Source organism: Arachis stenosperma, chromosome 4, assembly GCF_014773155.1.
Source record: "Arachis stenosperma cultivar V10309 chromosome 4, arast.V10309.gnm1.PFL2, whole genome shotgun sequence".
NCBI lineage: Eukaryota > Viridiplantae > Streptophyta > Magnoliopsida > Fabales > Fabaceae > Arachis > Arachis stenosperma.
In genome coordinates, this window is record NC_080380.1 from 11,139,623 (window position 1) to 11,156,769 (window position 17,147).

Consider the following 17,147-nt stretch of genomic DNA (forward strand, 5'->3'; position numbering starts at 1 on the left):
CACAAATAAAAACACCATATAGGAGCAACCTCTCCTTTAATTATATATATAGACACGCATACTTTATTTTGGCGCTGGTCTATAAATTCGTTGTTGTATTGATTTTCCTTCTTTCGTAGTAACAACTAATCATTATATTCTTTTGGAAAGGGAAACTATTTGAGGTACGCTTCTTCATCTTCCATCTTCTATCTTATTAACAATTCACTTGAGCATGCCCCTTTCGAATTTCAGTTATAGAATACCTACTCTGATCTATGCACGTTGACTTTATAACCAAACCATTATTGCTAGCTTTCTCTTTGCCTTAAAATAATCCTTAACTAATTAGAACTACCTTAGTTTTGTGTAGATGTATACCTAATAATTTTGTCTTTAGATATTGGCATGATAATAAATATAACATATGCTTTTTTTTGTCATATAGTTCAGAGCATCATTAAATCAAATTCCAATCTAATTCTATATGTTTCTTAAATAGTTTATATAGTAAAAACCGATGAGAAATCAAATAAAAGTAAGATATTATTCCATTTTGAATCGAGTTAAATTAGTATTAAACCTTTGAATGTGATATTGGGTTCGATTTTCTTAACATTGGATATAAAATATATAATGTCTTGGTTACTATCTAGATTTGTTTTAACATTTTTTTATATATATATGCTAATTACAGATCTAGATCAAGATGTGGAATGTAAATCATTGTTGTTGGGCAATGGTAGTGATGTTATCAAGCACATATTCATGGGCCTTTGTGACTGAAAAAACAGCTGTTTTTTTATCTCCCAAGATTGAGATAGGAGCAGGGAAAAGTTCCAACAAATTATACTACGATGTTGATTTCCCAAGAGGCCATATTGCACTCAAGAGTTTCAATGCTGAAATAGTTGATGAGAAAGGAAACTCTGTGCCTCTCTATGAGGCCTATCTTCACCATTGGATTGTTATGAAGTACCATCAACCCAAAAATGCCACAAAAACAAACCCAGGTATTGTTTTTTTCTTTTCTTTAATTTCTTTTTATAATTTGTTTATATCTTGATGTTGACTTAATTAATTAAGTAATATATAACAGATTCAAATTGAAAATACATATATAAAAAGAAAAATGCTTAAGAGTCATCATAATTTATTATTAGTGGCCATTATTTTTAGCGCCATCAATTCATTTTTTAATCTAATAATTCAATAACATATTTTATCTAGTACTTTTAAATATTAATTGCTAATCGATGGTTAAAATTGATAAATTTTGATGGCTTTCTAATATTTTTCGTATAAAAAATAGCATAATTACAAATGTTTTATATATTTTGTTCATCTAAAAAATAAGACAAAATAATACGAGCTTTTTATATTTTTGTATCTAATTTATATTTGTATTATAACATTTGCATTTGATAATATTAGTAAGACATAAAAAATTTATTTAGAACGAAGATACGTATAAAATACAAAAAAATTTTGCCTCTAAAATAAAAATTTATATATATTCTGTATTTTCTAAAATTGAGGATATAGAAAATATTTAATATTTAATATATCTCTGTTTCAATACAGAATCTAAACACAACCTGTTATATCTCAGTTACTAATATATAATATTATATTCAAATATAAAAAATTGCATAATTATTACACTGATTAAATTCAAAGGAAATGATAATATTATTTTTAAATTGACAATGCTACTGCTTCTTAATTATATTTTTTTATCTTCTTATAAAATTATTTACCGTTCTTATAGATATGACAAAAAAAATATTAAAAAATATTAATATGATAGATAAGAATTGGAAGTATAATTAAAAATGAATACCGTTATCAATTTGAAAGTGACATTATAATTTTTTTAAATAACAAAAAAAAATTAATAAAACTCATATAATCACTAATAAAAGATTAAAAAGATACAAAGAAAATTATATAGTAGTCAACGAGCTATAATTTAAATGATATAATTTTTCTATATTCAATTAAGAGGTCGTGGGTTTGAGTCATAGACTCTAAAATTAGCCCAATAAAATAAAAATACACTACACCGTCAAATTATTCATCTAAATCCCACATATTTTCATTATCTACTTATATTTTATCTTTCTTCCATACTCATCTAAAGATTGCAGGTCCAGTCTCACTCCTAACTTTAGAATATATATATATATATATATATATATATATAAAATTTTTATGAGAGTTTGATATTTGGAGAAGTGTTGTTTTATTGACCATACTTATGACTCTATTACACTGAAGTAAATGTGTTAATTGAATTGAATAAATGTGTTAATTTTTTTTTGGTAATTAATGTGTTAATTCTATACGATCTAAAAATGTGCATTTCTACAATAAAGAAATATATGTATTAACTTAAAATTAATTTTTTTAAACAATTCAATTTTAATTCTAATTTTTAATTATAACATTAGTATTTTTTGTAATAAATATTTAAAATAAGAGAAATCAAAATATAAATTAAAAAAATAAATAGTAAAAATTTAAAATTAAATAAAAATCTAAAAAATATGTATATAATAATAATATTTTTTATTAAAATTATATTATTTTGTTAATTTTATTTTTTATAGAACAAAAAAGTAGAACAAATAGAGAATGAGAGAAAATAGAGAAAAAGATAAAAATAAAGAATAAGAGTGAGAATTTGTTAATTTTAGAAGAAAAAATTTTATTTTAATTGTAATAAAAAATATCGGATGACATATTTTGATTTGTCAAATTATTAATATAAAATATAAATTATATATAGAGTGAAAATGGTAGGCAGAAATAGAAAAATGGAGAGAGGTAGATGAGAGAATTTAGGAAGGGGGTTTATTAATTTTGGAGAAAAATATTTTCTCTTAATTTTAGTAAGAGGGTATCATGTGACACATTTAGTTATTAAATTAGATAGTAATATACGAGATAGTAATATATGATAAATAATATAGGTATATTTCAATTTTCAATTTTAATATTTTAATTTTAATTAAATGCAATTAAAAAATGTCATGTTGTACATTTTGATTGTCAAATTCGTAATTAGTCATTGATAATGATATAGATAGAGTAGTTGAAGAAATGAGAGAGATAGAAAAAAGAAGAAAGAGAAAGGAAAAACTCTTTAATTTTGGAAGAAAAGATTTAATTTTAATTATAACAAGGGAATAACATATGACACATTTTAGTTGTAAAATTAGTAGAAAGAAAAAAAAATTCTTTAATTTAAAAAAAATTGATTTTAATTATAATGAGAGAGTGTCATGTGACACATTTTAGTTGTAAAATTAATAAGAAAGAGGTGAGAATTTTTTAATTAAAAAATTGATTTAATTTTAATTACAATAAAAAATAACATGTAATATATTTTGGTTATAAAATTAATAAGATATAATAAATTTTCAAACGGGCATAGGTTAATATATTATTTTTATATCTCATTTAATCACTCTAATAAATAATGCCACATGTCAACTCTCAATTGAAGTCAACATATAGTCACCAATAGCCACCTTAAATAGAGCCACTAGAGACGTGACCTATATATATATAAAGTTTAATTATTCTATTGATTCCTATAATTGATTCTTATAATTTCGCAAAATTTTCAATTAGGTCTCTATATAAATTGGTGCAAGAACTCAATTAAAAGAAAAAAAATATAGGACTTAATTAAAAATTTCGCAAAACTACCAGAAGCAACAGAATAATTAAACCTATATATAATAATAAACTAATATATATGGTACTTGTTCAGGTATTGAAATTGTGCAAAACAGTGGGTTATGCCAATACAATACTCTTCCATATTACTTTGGAGTTGGATCAGAAACAAGAGGAGTAGATACACACATTCCAGACCCTTATGGAATAGAAGCTGGAAACCCTCCAAAAGGGTATGATGAGAAATGGGTAATAAATGTTCATGCAATTGACACAAGGGGTGTCCAAGACAAGATAGGCTGCATTGAGTGCAGGTGTGATCTCTTCAACATCACAAAGGATTCAGATGGAAAACCTTTGAGTCCAAGTTACCATGGAGGGTTGACTTGTTGCCCTGATGAGAGTCAATGCTTGTTGAAGAAAGGATTCAAGCCTCAAAACAGAACCTTGTATCTTAAATACACTGTCAAGTGGGTCACCTGGGAACACTATATATTGCCTCTTAGGGTTTATGTGCTTGATGTTACTGATGTTGTCAAAAATAACACACATAATTGCCTGGTAAGTCATATTTCAACTTGTGCTTATATAGTTAATAATTAATTAGTAAATCAAGTGCTTGATCAAGAAAAAAAATATTTTTATTATTATTTAAGAAAAAAATTATATCATTGGTTGTTTTTTATTTTAATTTGCTCAAATACGTTTAGCTATGGAGTAGTTTTGTTGTTTTTTCTTATATAAAAAATATTAATATTTAAAATTTAAGATTTTGACCGAGGATATACAATGAAAGTTTTAAAGTTTATTTTTTATGAAAATTTATTACATGTAAAATTTCGAGATATAAATCGGATAAAAAAATTAATTTTAATACATCGATAATATAAAAAGTTTTATATAGTCATATAATTAAAGTTATGTATTTAATTAATTTTTGAAGTAATTAATCTAAAAGTTAATTATTTTTATTGATGTGATAATAGATGATTAGTTGTTTGTATAAAAAAATTATACTAATTGAATGAAAATTAAATTCTAAAAAAAAGAATTAGGTCAACTATTCAGAAACCGGCGGGTAGAAAACATGGAACTCAGCCTGTGCTTTAATTTTCTCATATAAAATTAGATATTTATGAATTGTATGTTTGGATGCGTAATTAACTAACAAGAGTTATTTATTTTGGTGCAGGTTGAGTATGATGTTTTGCCTTGCAAGTATGGAGGTAAATGCGTTGATGTGAGGAGGACAAAGCTTCCAATGAACAAAGGAGGTTATGTCATTTATGGTGTTGCTCATGAACATGTTGGTGGCACTGGTTCAACTCTCTACGGCCAGGTAACTCATCTAATCATAATATAGAAAAACATCATCTACACTTAGCGCTTAATGCTAAAAGCGAGTCGAGTAAGTTTCACTCACAAAAATTAAGTTTGACTCACAACTCAATTTATTAACAATCGAGCCTATTTCATAAGTTCAACTATAGTTCACAAATTAACTCAAATAATAAAAACATAATATATATATATATATATATATATATTTAAAAATGTCAATTTTATATATTGTCTATCTATTAATTATAATTTTTTATTTATATCTTGTATAAAAATTATGTATAAAAAATGACTATAAAATTTTAAATAATTAAAAATATTAATATATATGTAAAATTATATATTACTATTATTAATACACATATCCTAATATACATTTAATCTATACTTTTAATATTATATATATAATCGAATCAGCTCACAAACTAATGAACTGAGTTTATCCAAACTCAAACTCGACTCATTTAATTTATGAGCTCAATTCCAGGCTCAGCTTCGGCTCACCAATTCACAAGTTCAGATTATCGAACTATTAATGAGTCGAGCTCGAGTCAGCTTATGAGCTGGCTTGACTCACTTCCAGTCCTATCTACATTGATGAAACGAAGAAATCGATAAAATAATAAAATAAAAAATAATTATTATTATATAATTTATAATTTTAAAATATGAGTTTTACTGTCATAATTTGGATATTTTTTTAATTAATTGTTATTAAAAGTATGAATTTTTTATTTATATGAAATAAAATTTTTTAATTGATATTAAATAAATCAGACCATTTCAATTTATTATTGGAAAAATACAAACTTAAAATGAGACTATTTGAATTAAATATTTTATTTTTTTTATTTTGTAAAAATTAAAATAAGAAGATTCTTAGAGTTAATATTTAATTTTGCCTATAAAATTTGAAGTTAGATCTAATTTAACTCTTAAAATTTTAATAAACTCAAATTGGATCCTAAAATTTACAATTGTAATTCACAGTCACATTAACTCTAATATCAGTTAATAACGTGTTGATTTGGTATATTAATATGTTGCCTAACTTCATGCAATCAAGATTTGTTAGAGTTTTAAAAATTTTATTATTACTTTCGGAATCACAAAATTTTTAAATTGAACTTATTATTGTCATCTTCGTGAAGATATTAGGGAGTTAATAAGCTTCTAGAAAGTTTTAGTCATATAAAATCTAGACAAAAAATCCAAATCTTAACAAATTAACTTGTAAAATCAACACACTATTTATAAAAATCAGTTCAGAAATTAACATAAATTACTATTATAAATTTTGAGGATCGAATTGAATTTATTATAATTTTTAGAAATAAATTTAAATTTAATCTTAAATTTTAAGAGTCAAATTAAATATTAACTCTAATTTTAATTTAAAAATTTCGAAAAGCGTAGAATTATTTATTTTAATTTTTTAAAAATTAAATAATATAAATCACTTAATTCGATTTATATTAAGACCATTTATCCAGTAAAAATATCGGTGGTTTCGATGTCTTCAATTTTAAAATTCCACAATAGCATAAAAGAAAAGTATAGATAAATATCTCTAATCACAATATTGAGATATACCTTTCAGACACCATCATCCTAAATAAAATTTTCTTAATAAATATCATAAATCATAATATCAATCTCCTTGTCTTGATCCAATGATGATGTCACATACACACATGTATGAATTCAGCAGTTTGTTCTTTGTAGGGAGATTATCAGTTTAATGTTTATCACGTATACACAAAAGTAAGCGTGCTTGATGGTTCAAAGTCAATTGTGTCCCTTTTGATGTGGAACTTATAAAATGGGAGTTAAGGACTACCCTACACAAAATCGACAAACAATATTTAAAAATTTAGCAATGTTTCAGCTTATTCTTTTGCGCGTTTCTTTTTTAATGATCATTGTCATTGTTATTATGATCATTGTCGTTGTTATATTTAATTTTTTTTCTCTTTTTTCTTCTTAATCTTTTTTTATTATCATAATCATCAGCTGGTCGTTTTTTTCTTTTTCTCCTAACCAATAAAATACAAATAGCATACAAATAATAAAATACATTTATAACAAAAATTTATGTGCTATATACAAAAATTTATATACTATATTAATAAAATACACATAACACATAAATTTTGGTATATAATACAAATTTTAGTACATAGTACAGAAATTTTGATACACAGCACATAAATTTTTAGAAAATGAATACCTAGAACATTGATTCATCCGACAAAATACATTTACAGTAAAAAAAATTTGTATGTTATGTGTATAAATTTGTGTGTTATACTAATGAAATATGTACAATACATAAATTTTGGTGTATAATACAAAATTTTTGGTATATAGTATAAAAATTTTGATATATAGTATAAAAATTTTTAAAAATATTGACTCAACTAACTAATAAAATATTTCGCAGCAAAAATTTATAAAAATAAAAGTGTATGATTTATAAAAATAAATATAACTGAAATTTTATTAAAATATGAAAAATAGGCACTCACTATTCAGATAAATAAATATGTAAAACTACTAAAAATAACTAAATTAAGCACAACTGAAATACTGTTATAATTTTCTTTTTAATAAATGTTAATACTTTTTATTGTGAAATATGTTTATAAGCAAAATGGATATGGTATTTTATAGAGCTTTTCTAAGTACATATTATGACCATAACATACTAATCAAATATTAATTTGTGAGAATTTAACTAATTTCAGGATGGAAGAGTTATATGCAATTCAGTACCAAAATATGGAAATGGAAGAGAAGCAGGAAATGAGAAAGGGTACCTGGTGGGAATGACAACTTGCTACCCTAAACCTGGCTCTATCAAGATCTCTAATGGTGAAGTTTTGACTTTGGAGGTTGACTACAGCAACACTAAGCTGCATAGTGGTGTTATGGGACTTTTCTACCTCCTTGTTGCTGATGACCTCCCACATCACAAGAACTAAAACTCATGCCATGTAATTCTTTATATCTTCTATGATATTATTTTAGCATTTTATAATAAGTTATGGGGTGGGACTTGTAACTAGTAAATAAATGCATATATTCTGTGAACAAGAATATATAATTGTGTTTGTGAGATTTTATGTTACTGTATATGTAATATGTTCTCTTCCTACAATTAATAACAGATAACAGTAATTATGAATATGGCTGATTTTATATTACTAACATGATATTTTCATTCCCTCTTATATTTAATAGTTTAATGACAACTTGCAAGGCCTCTCCTCTATTGGAATTTCCAAAAGGATGTTACAACTAATGCACATCAGCACCTATACAATATGATATTCGTATTCCTATGAATATTACAACTACTTGGGTTGTGTTTTTTTCATCTGTTTCAAAATTTCTCTACACACTATCCTCTTGGCTGTTTTCCTATCAGCATAGCCAGTGTATTCATAACTATAAATGGTGGTCCCATTGGCTTGTACCTCCATCAAATAAGAGGTGACACCATCCTTGCGAGACCGATTCTTTTTGATTTTGTAATTTTCTTTCTGGCATAGCTCCGACAACTCTCTGGTGGGATGCATTGTTAACGTTTCCGGTGTAACAAGCGGCTCCAGAAGTGGTCGTATGCATTGCCACACGATTTCTTTATTATACTCCGAATCAACGAAAATCGCTCCGGCCAAAGACTCAATGATGTCTCCAAGTACCTGTCAACAGTACGAACAATCTTATATCTCGGAAAAAAAAAAGTCTAACTACAATTGGAGAATCTCATGATCCAAAATATAACAGCTAACCTTGGGAAATGATATGTCTAACTCCCATACAATAGGTGATGCTGAAGAAAACTTTGCAACTTCATTAACTATGACTACAATATCCTTATGAAGATCTTGTGAAGCATGTAGAATGTGTTTGTGCAATCCGGCCTTAACTGCAGACCATGCGTAACAGTCGTTACTCACAGACGCTGATCTCATGTCAGTTAACTGGCCAGGTGACATTCCAGGATATTTATTGTCCAAATGCCTCGTAATGAGATAATCCAATACTGAGTCCCCAAGAAATTCGAGTCGCTGCAGAGCAACGAGAAATTGTTAACGAAAAGAAGTGTACAGAATCTATTCTACTAATGATCAAAAAGATAGGCCCATCAACAATAGTGTGTACCTGATAACATCTTGGAATTTCGGGCAGCATGTAAGAACCATGGGTGAAAGCCTCCACTAGAAGATGACGGTCACGGAAGGAGTAGTTTAAGAGAGATTCTAGAAAGTTCACATTTATCAGCCTCTCTGGTTGAATGCTATAGTGCCTCTCATAGGGTGAAAAATTAAAGTTCACTTTGATGCCAACCCAGTTCATAAACAACAGTGCGGCCTCTTCACCACTGGTGCTAAGGTAGGCACCAATTAGTGCCTCAACAACATCAGCAATAACCTTCCGTCTTAACTTTCTTTTTCCACTAACAAAAGCTTTTGCCCCTTTGGAATCCAACTCTTCTAGTTTTAAACTCACTGATTTATCACCGGGAACAGCCCAAGTTTGTGGGTCAAAACGTGAATTTCGTATGAAGCCCTGCAACTCAAAAAGAATAATAGTTAAGTAAAAAGTGTCAAACAAACTACAAGGAATAAAAACCACAAATAATTGAAGTGTTTAACTTAATAATGCAAAATGCTGTATAATAGATTAATAGCTAAGCAAATATAATAATCAACCCAAAAGATGAAATCAGTGATTTCAAATTATAATTCTATATCATCAAACTTCACAGCTTCACCTAAATAGAACAAATATTAAATTGTCTTCATGCATAAAGGCAACGAAATCAGCCATAAAGGCAACGAAAATGTACTTCTAAACAAGAATATGGATAAAACGTCCTATAAAGTATAAATGCTACAAAAAAAGAACTTCTAAACCAGAATATGAATAAAACTTCTATGAAATTGTAGCAAAATATGAGAAGTGAGAGAGAGAGAGAGAGAGAGTACCGGAAGGTTACAACTGCACCCAAACTTACATAGGGCAGCATTAGAAATTATCTTTTCCCTCTTCACAGTAAGAAGACCTTCATGGTGATTTGGATATGTTTGAAAAAGGTGCTGACTAGTTGCATATTTTAAGAAAGAATCTCCAAGAGTCTCTAGAGATTCGTAGTGAAAGCTCTCCCCGCAACTTTTTGAAGTAATTGCTTCCAAGACCTACATTGCAAAATGCAATTACCATGGTATAAATATCTATACAATGTTTCAAAGAATCAAATGAAGGGGAAAAGATACCATCCACAAGCGAATTTAAGATACTCAACTAGTACCCTACCTTGCTAGTTGAAACCACATTTTGCATGCAATGATCCAAATGCAGCTTCTTCAAGTTAGAAGCTACAAGCAATGACTCAACTCGATGCATAATGGATGGAACAAATGAGAAGGAATGAATGGTACTAATAGGCACTGGCGACATGACTATATAGCACAGTTCAGGAGGTAATTCAACTGTGCTCTTGCTTGCTTCAGAAACTGGAAGGGGAAAAAGGTTGGGATTCAGATTGGGTCACACAACGGCAATGCATGTAAACAAATAGCGCTAAACATAATATACTTCTATACTTTTGAAAAGGAACATTTAGTGTTTTTTATTACTTAAAAAATCTAAGAAATAACCAAGCTAACAAACTTGATTCCTTTTGATTATAATCATACTTAGTTGCTTTCACTTAATTCTTTATTACATGCAGAAAATTCCAATTCATATTAATAAGAAATAACCAATCCCTTTACTTTATCATATGCTTCAAACCATTGGATTTGACAAAATGAAATTTCAAAAGCTTAACCTGTGTCCTCCTGTTGTTTGTGTCCATGACAATAATTTTTAACATGATAGAGATGCCTTGCTTTAAGCAGTCTTTGTTGTTCAAACTTCAACTTAATGTCATGCCTGAAACATGGAAAAAGATAGTACAAGAATAGCACACCCCATTAGAAAAAATTAACTTGAGAATACGCTTCAGCAACAAATAAGTACCTACTTTTGTATAAAGTACTTCTTGTATGTGGTAATTCCACCATGCCTTAGGTTCAAATGCGAGTTTCCATTCAAGCACGTTATATCAGTTGTGATATAAAAATGATCATTATGAGGAGTATAAACCAAAGAGTTCCTTAGTATGCAGGTGCAAACACGGCCGTTCTTTGTCCATACATTGAGAGAATGATTTCCACAAGCAAATTTTGACGGATACAAAGAATTGATCGAGGACCAATCGACAGAAAGTCTTTGCTTATGGGTTGGAAGCAAGAGATAATCAATCTCCGGATCGCCTTCTGAACATAGGTTGTCTGCAGATCTCAGCTTCTCCATATTATGATCCAGGAGCAGTCGAAGAATTGTCACCTGGAATCTCTTGCATAAAAGAACCTGCAGAACAAAATATAATAACTTTTCTGAATTTTCCAACACCTATCTAATTTGCTATGCACTATTGAAGAAGGAAAAGGAAACATACCTGATTTGGAGAAAGATCGATGGTTCCTGTGTATCTCAACTTTACACACAAACTACCTTGGTCATAAGGCATTTGGAATTCCTTGCTTCCAATTTCTCGATCAAGCTCCACTCTCAAGGCAACCACAACATTAGATATATCATCACTAAAATTGGAGTTTAACTCCATTAGATAGCAATGATATATTGTATTCTCCGTATTAGAGAAGTGGTTCACCAATTCGCACGGCATATAACTTGGTTGCTCCTCATTGAAAGGTTCATTCGCTGTAAGAATTGGATTGATATTGAAGCAAACCAAAGGTTACAGGCATAAACAGAATTTTATTTCCAAGTAAACTAATATTCAAAATGAGAATGAGAATTAGAAGGGCAAAATAGTGGAAGCCAAGAGTTTACCAAAGTCTTGCATCTCCCCTTCTTCAACATAAATTTTGGGAACAAGATTATCTGTCAAAGCTCCAATCTTATGAAGTTGCTTGCATGCTTCAAGGCAAGCAATTTTCTTCAAGGCTTTCTTGTCACCTTCTACACAAACAGTTTGTATAGGACAACTTTTCGGAAGAAGCAATGTTCCTGTTTCTTTTACCCACCTTGGAGTGGGTTTAAAGTACCTAATAATAAATAAAAATATAAGGGAAAAAAAGGAACAAGATTAATGGAGAATGCACTAGCATCTCAAAATAGGGTTCATAAAAGTGAAGGAAGCAAAACTAAGATGTAAATCATGTAATTTCGGCCTGAATGAACAAACTAACCCGTCTGAAGGGAGCCAAGAGCAAAATATATGTATCAGCTCAATGCTAGAACTCAGAGTCACAATGGCTTTAGTGCTTTCAACTCGATAAACTTCCTCATTGAATTGATCACTTTCAAAATGATCAAATGGAAGGGAAGAATGACGCAGTGACTCCTTCCTCATAAGATCTCCACTAGCAAGGTATTGCTCTAGCCGAGAATATGTGACTGAATCCCCACTGAAATTTCAGAACAAAATTAGGTAGTTTCTTTGGAGATATGTTGCCAATCTTACTCTATGCAACATATCATATAAAATAGCAGTTATATAAGTGCTAAAATAATATTAATACACAGGACGGCAGGAGAATAAATAAAAGGAATTACCGTTGAACCATTAATATGTAGTCTGAATTCTGCATTCTAGCACGGCCACGGGACTGTATGAAACTGCACACAGTGGGACAGGGGTCAAATCTGATAACCAAATTGCAACTTTGAACATCTAAACCCTCTTCAAGAATTGATGTCGCAACAATGATATTGACCTACATATGACAACATTTCCTTAATTAAAAATAAAATATGAAATTGATTGTAATAATAATATAGTGAATGATCTACGAAAGCAACAAACCTTGCCCATACGAAACTCTTCCACAATTTCATTTTGCATTTTTCTGGATTGATTATGTAGACCAGTATTATTTCCTGCTATGCATTTCGTCTTCCAGCTATTGTATTTTGGAAGCAATACATTCAATAGATCCTGGAGGACAATAGCTGTAATTACTCGTTCAACAAAAACTATGCATCGCATGTCAGACAAACCCCTGTAGTTTTAGCATAAAGGGTACATATGTCAACATAGATTTAATCATATTCATAACCAAAACAAGAGAAACATATACAAACATATCATAAATATTTATTACGGGATAGACAAAATAAAACAACTTCAGTTTTGCGAATTGCGTCAAAATGTTAGTTCTTGTGAATAAATAAATCAGAGGAGAGATAAGCAGTACCAATCAATAATAAAGAAAATGAAATGAACTTAAGGGACAATTTGGTACAGACGATCAAGGAATGAAAATTTTCTCGAGTTAAAATGAGTAAATTTTGTGGAAAACTGATTTTTCACCTCTATCATTACACAATACCTAACTGACCCCAAATGAAATTTCCAGCCATAAAGTATTCAGCTTCTCAAATCAAATCTAATATCGACTTTCAACTGCTAATAATGAAATTTAAATCCTAGAAGCCAGACCTATCAATGATGGTAACACCCACATGCATGATTTCTAAATGGAAATTTTTCAGCGAGGATAACCTGTACTCAAGCAGTGTGTCAACAAGACAACAAACTTTGGAGGTCATCAGCCCCATATCCTTATCCGATTTAGTGTTATTACCAATAAACCGCTGAGGACCTGTGCAAGAAATATATTTAAAAATTAATTAATTACATTAAACAGTGCAAGCAAATTCATATTTAAATTCTCACATTTTCTTGTAAAGGTTTTAGAGTCAGTACCAGATGATAAGTATGTCTTAAATAGCTTCACAGTATCTAAATTAAATTCTTTCACAAATATATCCCCAGATTTAAATGATTCACTTTCGTGGGAAGATAAGAACTCTGCAGCCTGTCACATAAACCCAAAAAAAAATTGAATTTAAGTAAGCAACCATGAACAGTTATCGATGCTATAGACTCAAAGAAGAAAAGGGGAAATAAGAACCTTTAAAGCCAACCAAACACCAAGTGTATCCAAGCAAAACATAATGGAAGAAAAATTCTTTGTTATCCTCTTGTGTGCAGTCTCAGCAACTGATGTTGTGAAATGTGAAGTTTTCAAGGAGAGTTCATACTGTTGATCAAATAAAAAAATATCCTTAGTCAATAATCTCAAGGAAATAATCAACACTTATTTGACCCCAGAATGGAGATTAACAATTAAATATAGGAACAAACCTGCTGTTTTAACATATTGAGTTCAACTGCTAATTTTTCAAATAACACATATGGAATTTCATTTTTCATGTAAAACTTGAACTTTGGAGTTGAGATTGGTATGAACTTTGCAATGACATCTTCACTTACGCATGTGTATACCTTCAATTCAAAATGTTATGTCAGACAAAGTGTGCACTACAAGATCAACTGATAATACTAAACTGAAACTCAAGAGAGTCATTAGATGGAATTGAATTATTCTAGCCACATTTCAAGTTAGAACATTCTAGCATCAATATAAGGCCTCAAGGAATGTCAATATTCATAGTATAGGCAGGGTGTATTAGAGGTAGAAAATCCGAAGCAACCTTTGAGTCCATTAGTGTCATTAGGTCACGGATATTTACAGAGAGGGAGTATTCAGAGCTTCCAACTGGATCAAGAAAGTGAAAAAGGAGAAAAAGTTAAGGAAGTTCAGAATTAGAGAATAAGTGACATTATTGATTATCTTATTTTTATAGAAAAAAATAAAAAAAAATGAAATGCAGAGAGACAAAAATGTTACAGTTGTATACCTTTTGACTTAATGGGAGATGCAGTCATCCCAAAAATTCGAGGGAGGTCAGAGATACCAGAGTTCAATTCTCTATGATAGAACTCCTGCATGAAATTAAATCAAATCTTGTAAAGCTGACAACAAATTGTTTCACCAAATTACACCAGCTTGTTGAGATTGGTTTTAATTATTTTATTTAAAGAAAAAATCTCAAATTTATTTTACAGTCGTATTTAATAAAGCAAAATGACCAACACTACAACAAATGGCTAACATTATAAGCTTACTTTCATTATGCAGGCATAAGGGTCTCTACCCTTAGCATGATGGCACTCGTCCATTATTAAAAGCTTAATCATGTCAAGTTTGAGAAAACTGTGCCTCAAGCTTCTGAGTAATATAGCTGGAGTCATGACAAGCACCTTAGACATTCAAAAGAAAAAATTGTTGATAATAAGTTAGTAACCACCTCTAAGCTATGCAAGCAAACAAATATTTCAGAAGCTTCACACTTAAAAGAACAAAAGATGCATGTCACACTTAGATAAAACTGAACATTGAAAAATGGAAAGTCGGTAGTCTTCTTTTCCATTTTCTTTGAACACAGAGGCTTAGGCTAGAACTAAAACTAGGATTGACTACAAGAATAACATGAATGCTACTAACCTTGACCTTTTCATTTTTTTTTTCAGGCATTAGCTACTAAACTTGTGTAATAGATTACAGACCCTATGCCATCAACAACAGCAACCAAGAAAATAGTGTATTTCTTTTCTCATTGCCAAAAGGGATAAATTACAATAGAAAAATTAAGCTTCAGAAAAGCAAAAACATGAGCACACCAAACCAACTGGGGTTGAACACGAATTCACATGTGGCATAAGCAAAAGGCCTTTTGGTTGTGCAAATCAGATTTTTTCACATCTTAACAATGGAATCTTTAGTTGCTAGAAATGTAAAACCCATCACCTCATGTTCATCTATTTCTTTTTTCCATGTAGCAGCATCCCAGTAGTCAACTCCCATATCTCCCCAGTACATTCCAACTTTCAAATCAGTGTGCGTTTTCACAGCTTCAGCTTGCTACAATTTCAGGATTGAAATAACAAGAAGCAGGGAAATGCACATAAGAAAAGCAGTGTAAAAAACAAAAGAAACACTGATCTAAGCTCCACCATTGACAAAGTGCAATTACATAATATATCTCAAATTTCCAAATACAAAGCCATAAGAGAGGGAGGTGCATACTTGAGTCACCAACACAACTTTTGGAACCAAGAACACCGCAATGTGCCGAGAAGGCTTACGAAGAATATAAGCATAACTGCGAAGCAGCATGATCGCAATGAGAGTCTTTCCTGATCCAGTCTCCAAGAACACTATAGTGTTTTCATGAATAGCTTTCTCCAGAGCTTCAAGTTGATAACTGCAGAACGAAATAAATGAATACAGCACCAACCCAACACAACAACATCACAATCAACGACAAAACTAGAATGCTCAACTTCCGAACATAAATCAAAACTAAAAAACTCACCTTCTAGCAAATGGAAGAGGATCAGCTAAAGCTTGAAGCTGGCTTCCATCATCAATTTCCATCTGGATCGGTTCCATGACTTCAACCTGAAGTTACCAATCAGTGCAAATGAGTCAAAGATGCTTCCTTTATTTGATCATAGAAGAGAAGAGATAAAAGCCAAACAAAATTAGAGAAACCCAGGAGACAAATGGAGGTTACCGAGACAAAATGAGGAAAAGGGTAGGCACTGAGATTGAGAAAGATTCAAACTTTGCACTTAAAAACACACACAGAGCAAGTAGATTGAACAGTGCTTTTCTCTTTCTTAAGCCGGAGGCTGCTTGGTGCCCAAGGAGCTTGGTGCCCAAGGAGCTTGATAGTGGAAAAGGCAGAGAAAAAGGACCCACAGGTCAATCATACGAAAGTGACACACACACACACAGACTGTCACTGCTGCTTTTTTTTTTGTGTATGGGCAATGGGTGTACATGAAATCTCCCAGGCCTCTGCAAACGTTTGTATACGTACATATATACGGTATATAGTACAGTACTTATTAGGAGTAGTGGGTTAATTTATGGAATCTGCTATGGTTGTGTTGGGGACATCAGTCGCAATCTTGGAATAACGTTAATTGGCCATAAAAGACTAGAAAGTAGAAACATTTTTCAAGTTTATAGGAGTTCTTGAATTTGGGATATCTTAATCAGTGTTTTGCTAGAAAGTAGGGAAATTTTGTTTAGGATGGTGGTGTCTAGGGTGTATCAATAAATGGTCTTTAGCATGAATTGAACACGGTAATTTTTGTTACTTAATTTTTTAAAAAAATAAATAAATAATTAGATACTTAA

At 30.1% G+C, this 17,147-nt stretch overlaps 2 protein-coding genes across 2 annotated transcripts; one reads left to right on the forward strand and one right to left on the reverse strand.

Moving 5' to 3' along the window:
• Positions 1-8,196, forward strand: LOC130973597 (uncharacterized). Its single transcript, XM_057898208.1, has 5 exons — positions 1-164; positions 677-992; positions 3,761-4,227; positions 4,859-5,005; positions 7,755-8,196. Exons 2-5 carry the CDS (start codon positions 689-691, stop codon positions 7,989-7,991), a joined length of 1,155 nt encoding a protein of 384 aa, XP_057754191.1. The 5' UTR covers positions 1-164; positions 677-688; the 3' UTR covers positions 7,992-8,196.
• Positions 8,197-8,223: 27 nt separating this feature from the next.
• Positions 8,224-16,920, reverse strand: LOC130973596 (endoribonuclease Dicer homolog 2). Its single transcript, XM_057898207.1, has 23 exons — positions 16,516-16,920; positions 16,315-16,400; positions 16,026-16,203; positions 15,747-15,860; positions 15,065-15,199; positions 14,797-14,881; positions 14,590-14,654; positions 14,240-14,380; positions 14,007-14,135; positions 13,799-13,910; positions 13,595-13,694; positions 12,896-13,091; positions 12,646-12,806; positions 12,279-12,497; positions 11,920-12,134; positions 11,522-11,787; positions 11,045-11,433; positions 10,850-10,953; positions 10,333-10,532; positions 10,005-10,214; positions 9,178-9,585; positions 8,805-9,083; positions 8,224-8,714 (listed from the first exon to the last, which is right to left on the reverse strand). Exons 2-23 carry the CDS (start codon positions 16,389-16,391, stop codon positions 8,364-8,366), a joined length of 4,134 nt encoding a protein of 1,377 aa, XP_057754190.1. The 5' UTR covers positions 16,392-16,400; positions 16,516-16,920; the 3' UTR covers positions 8,224-8,363.
• Between the last annotated feature and the right edge of the window lie 227 nt (positions 16,921-17,147).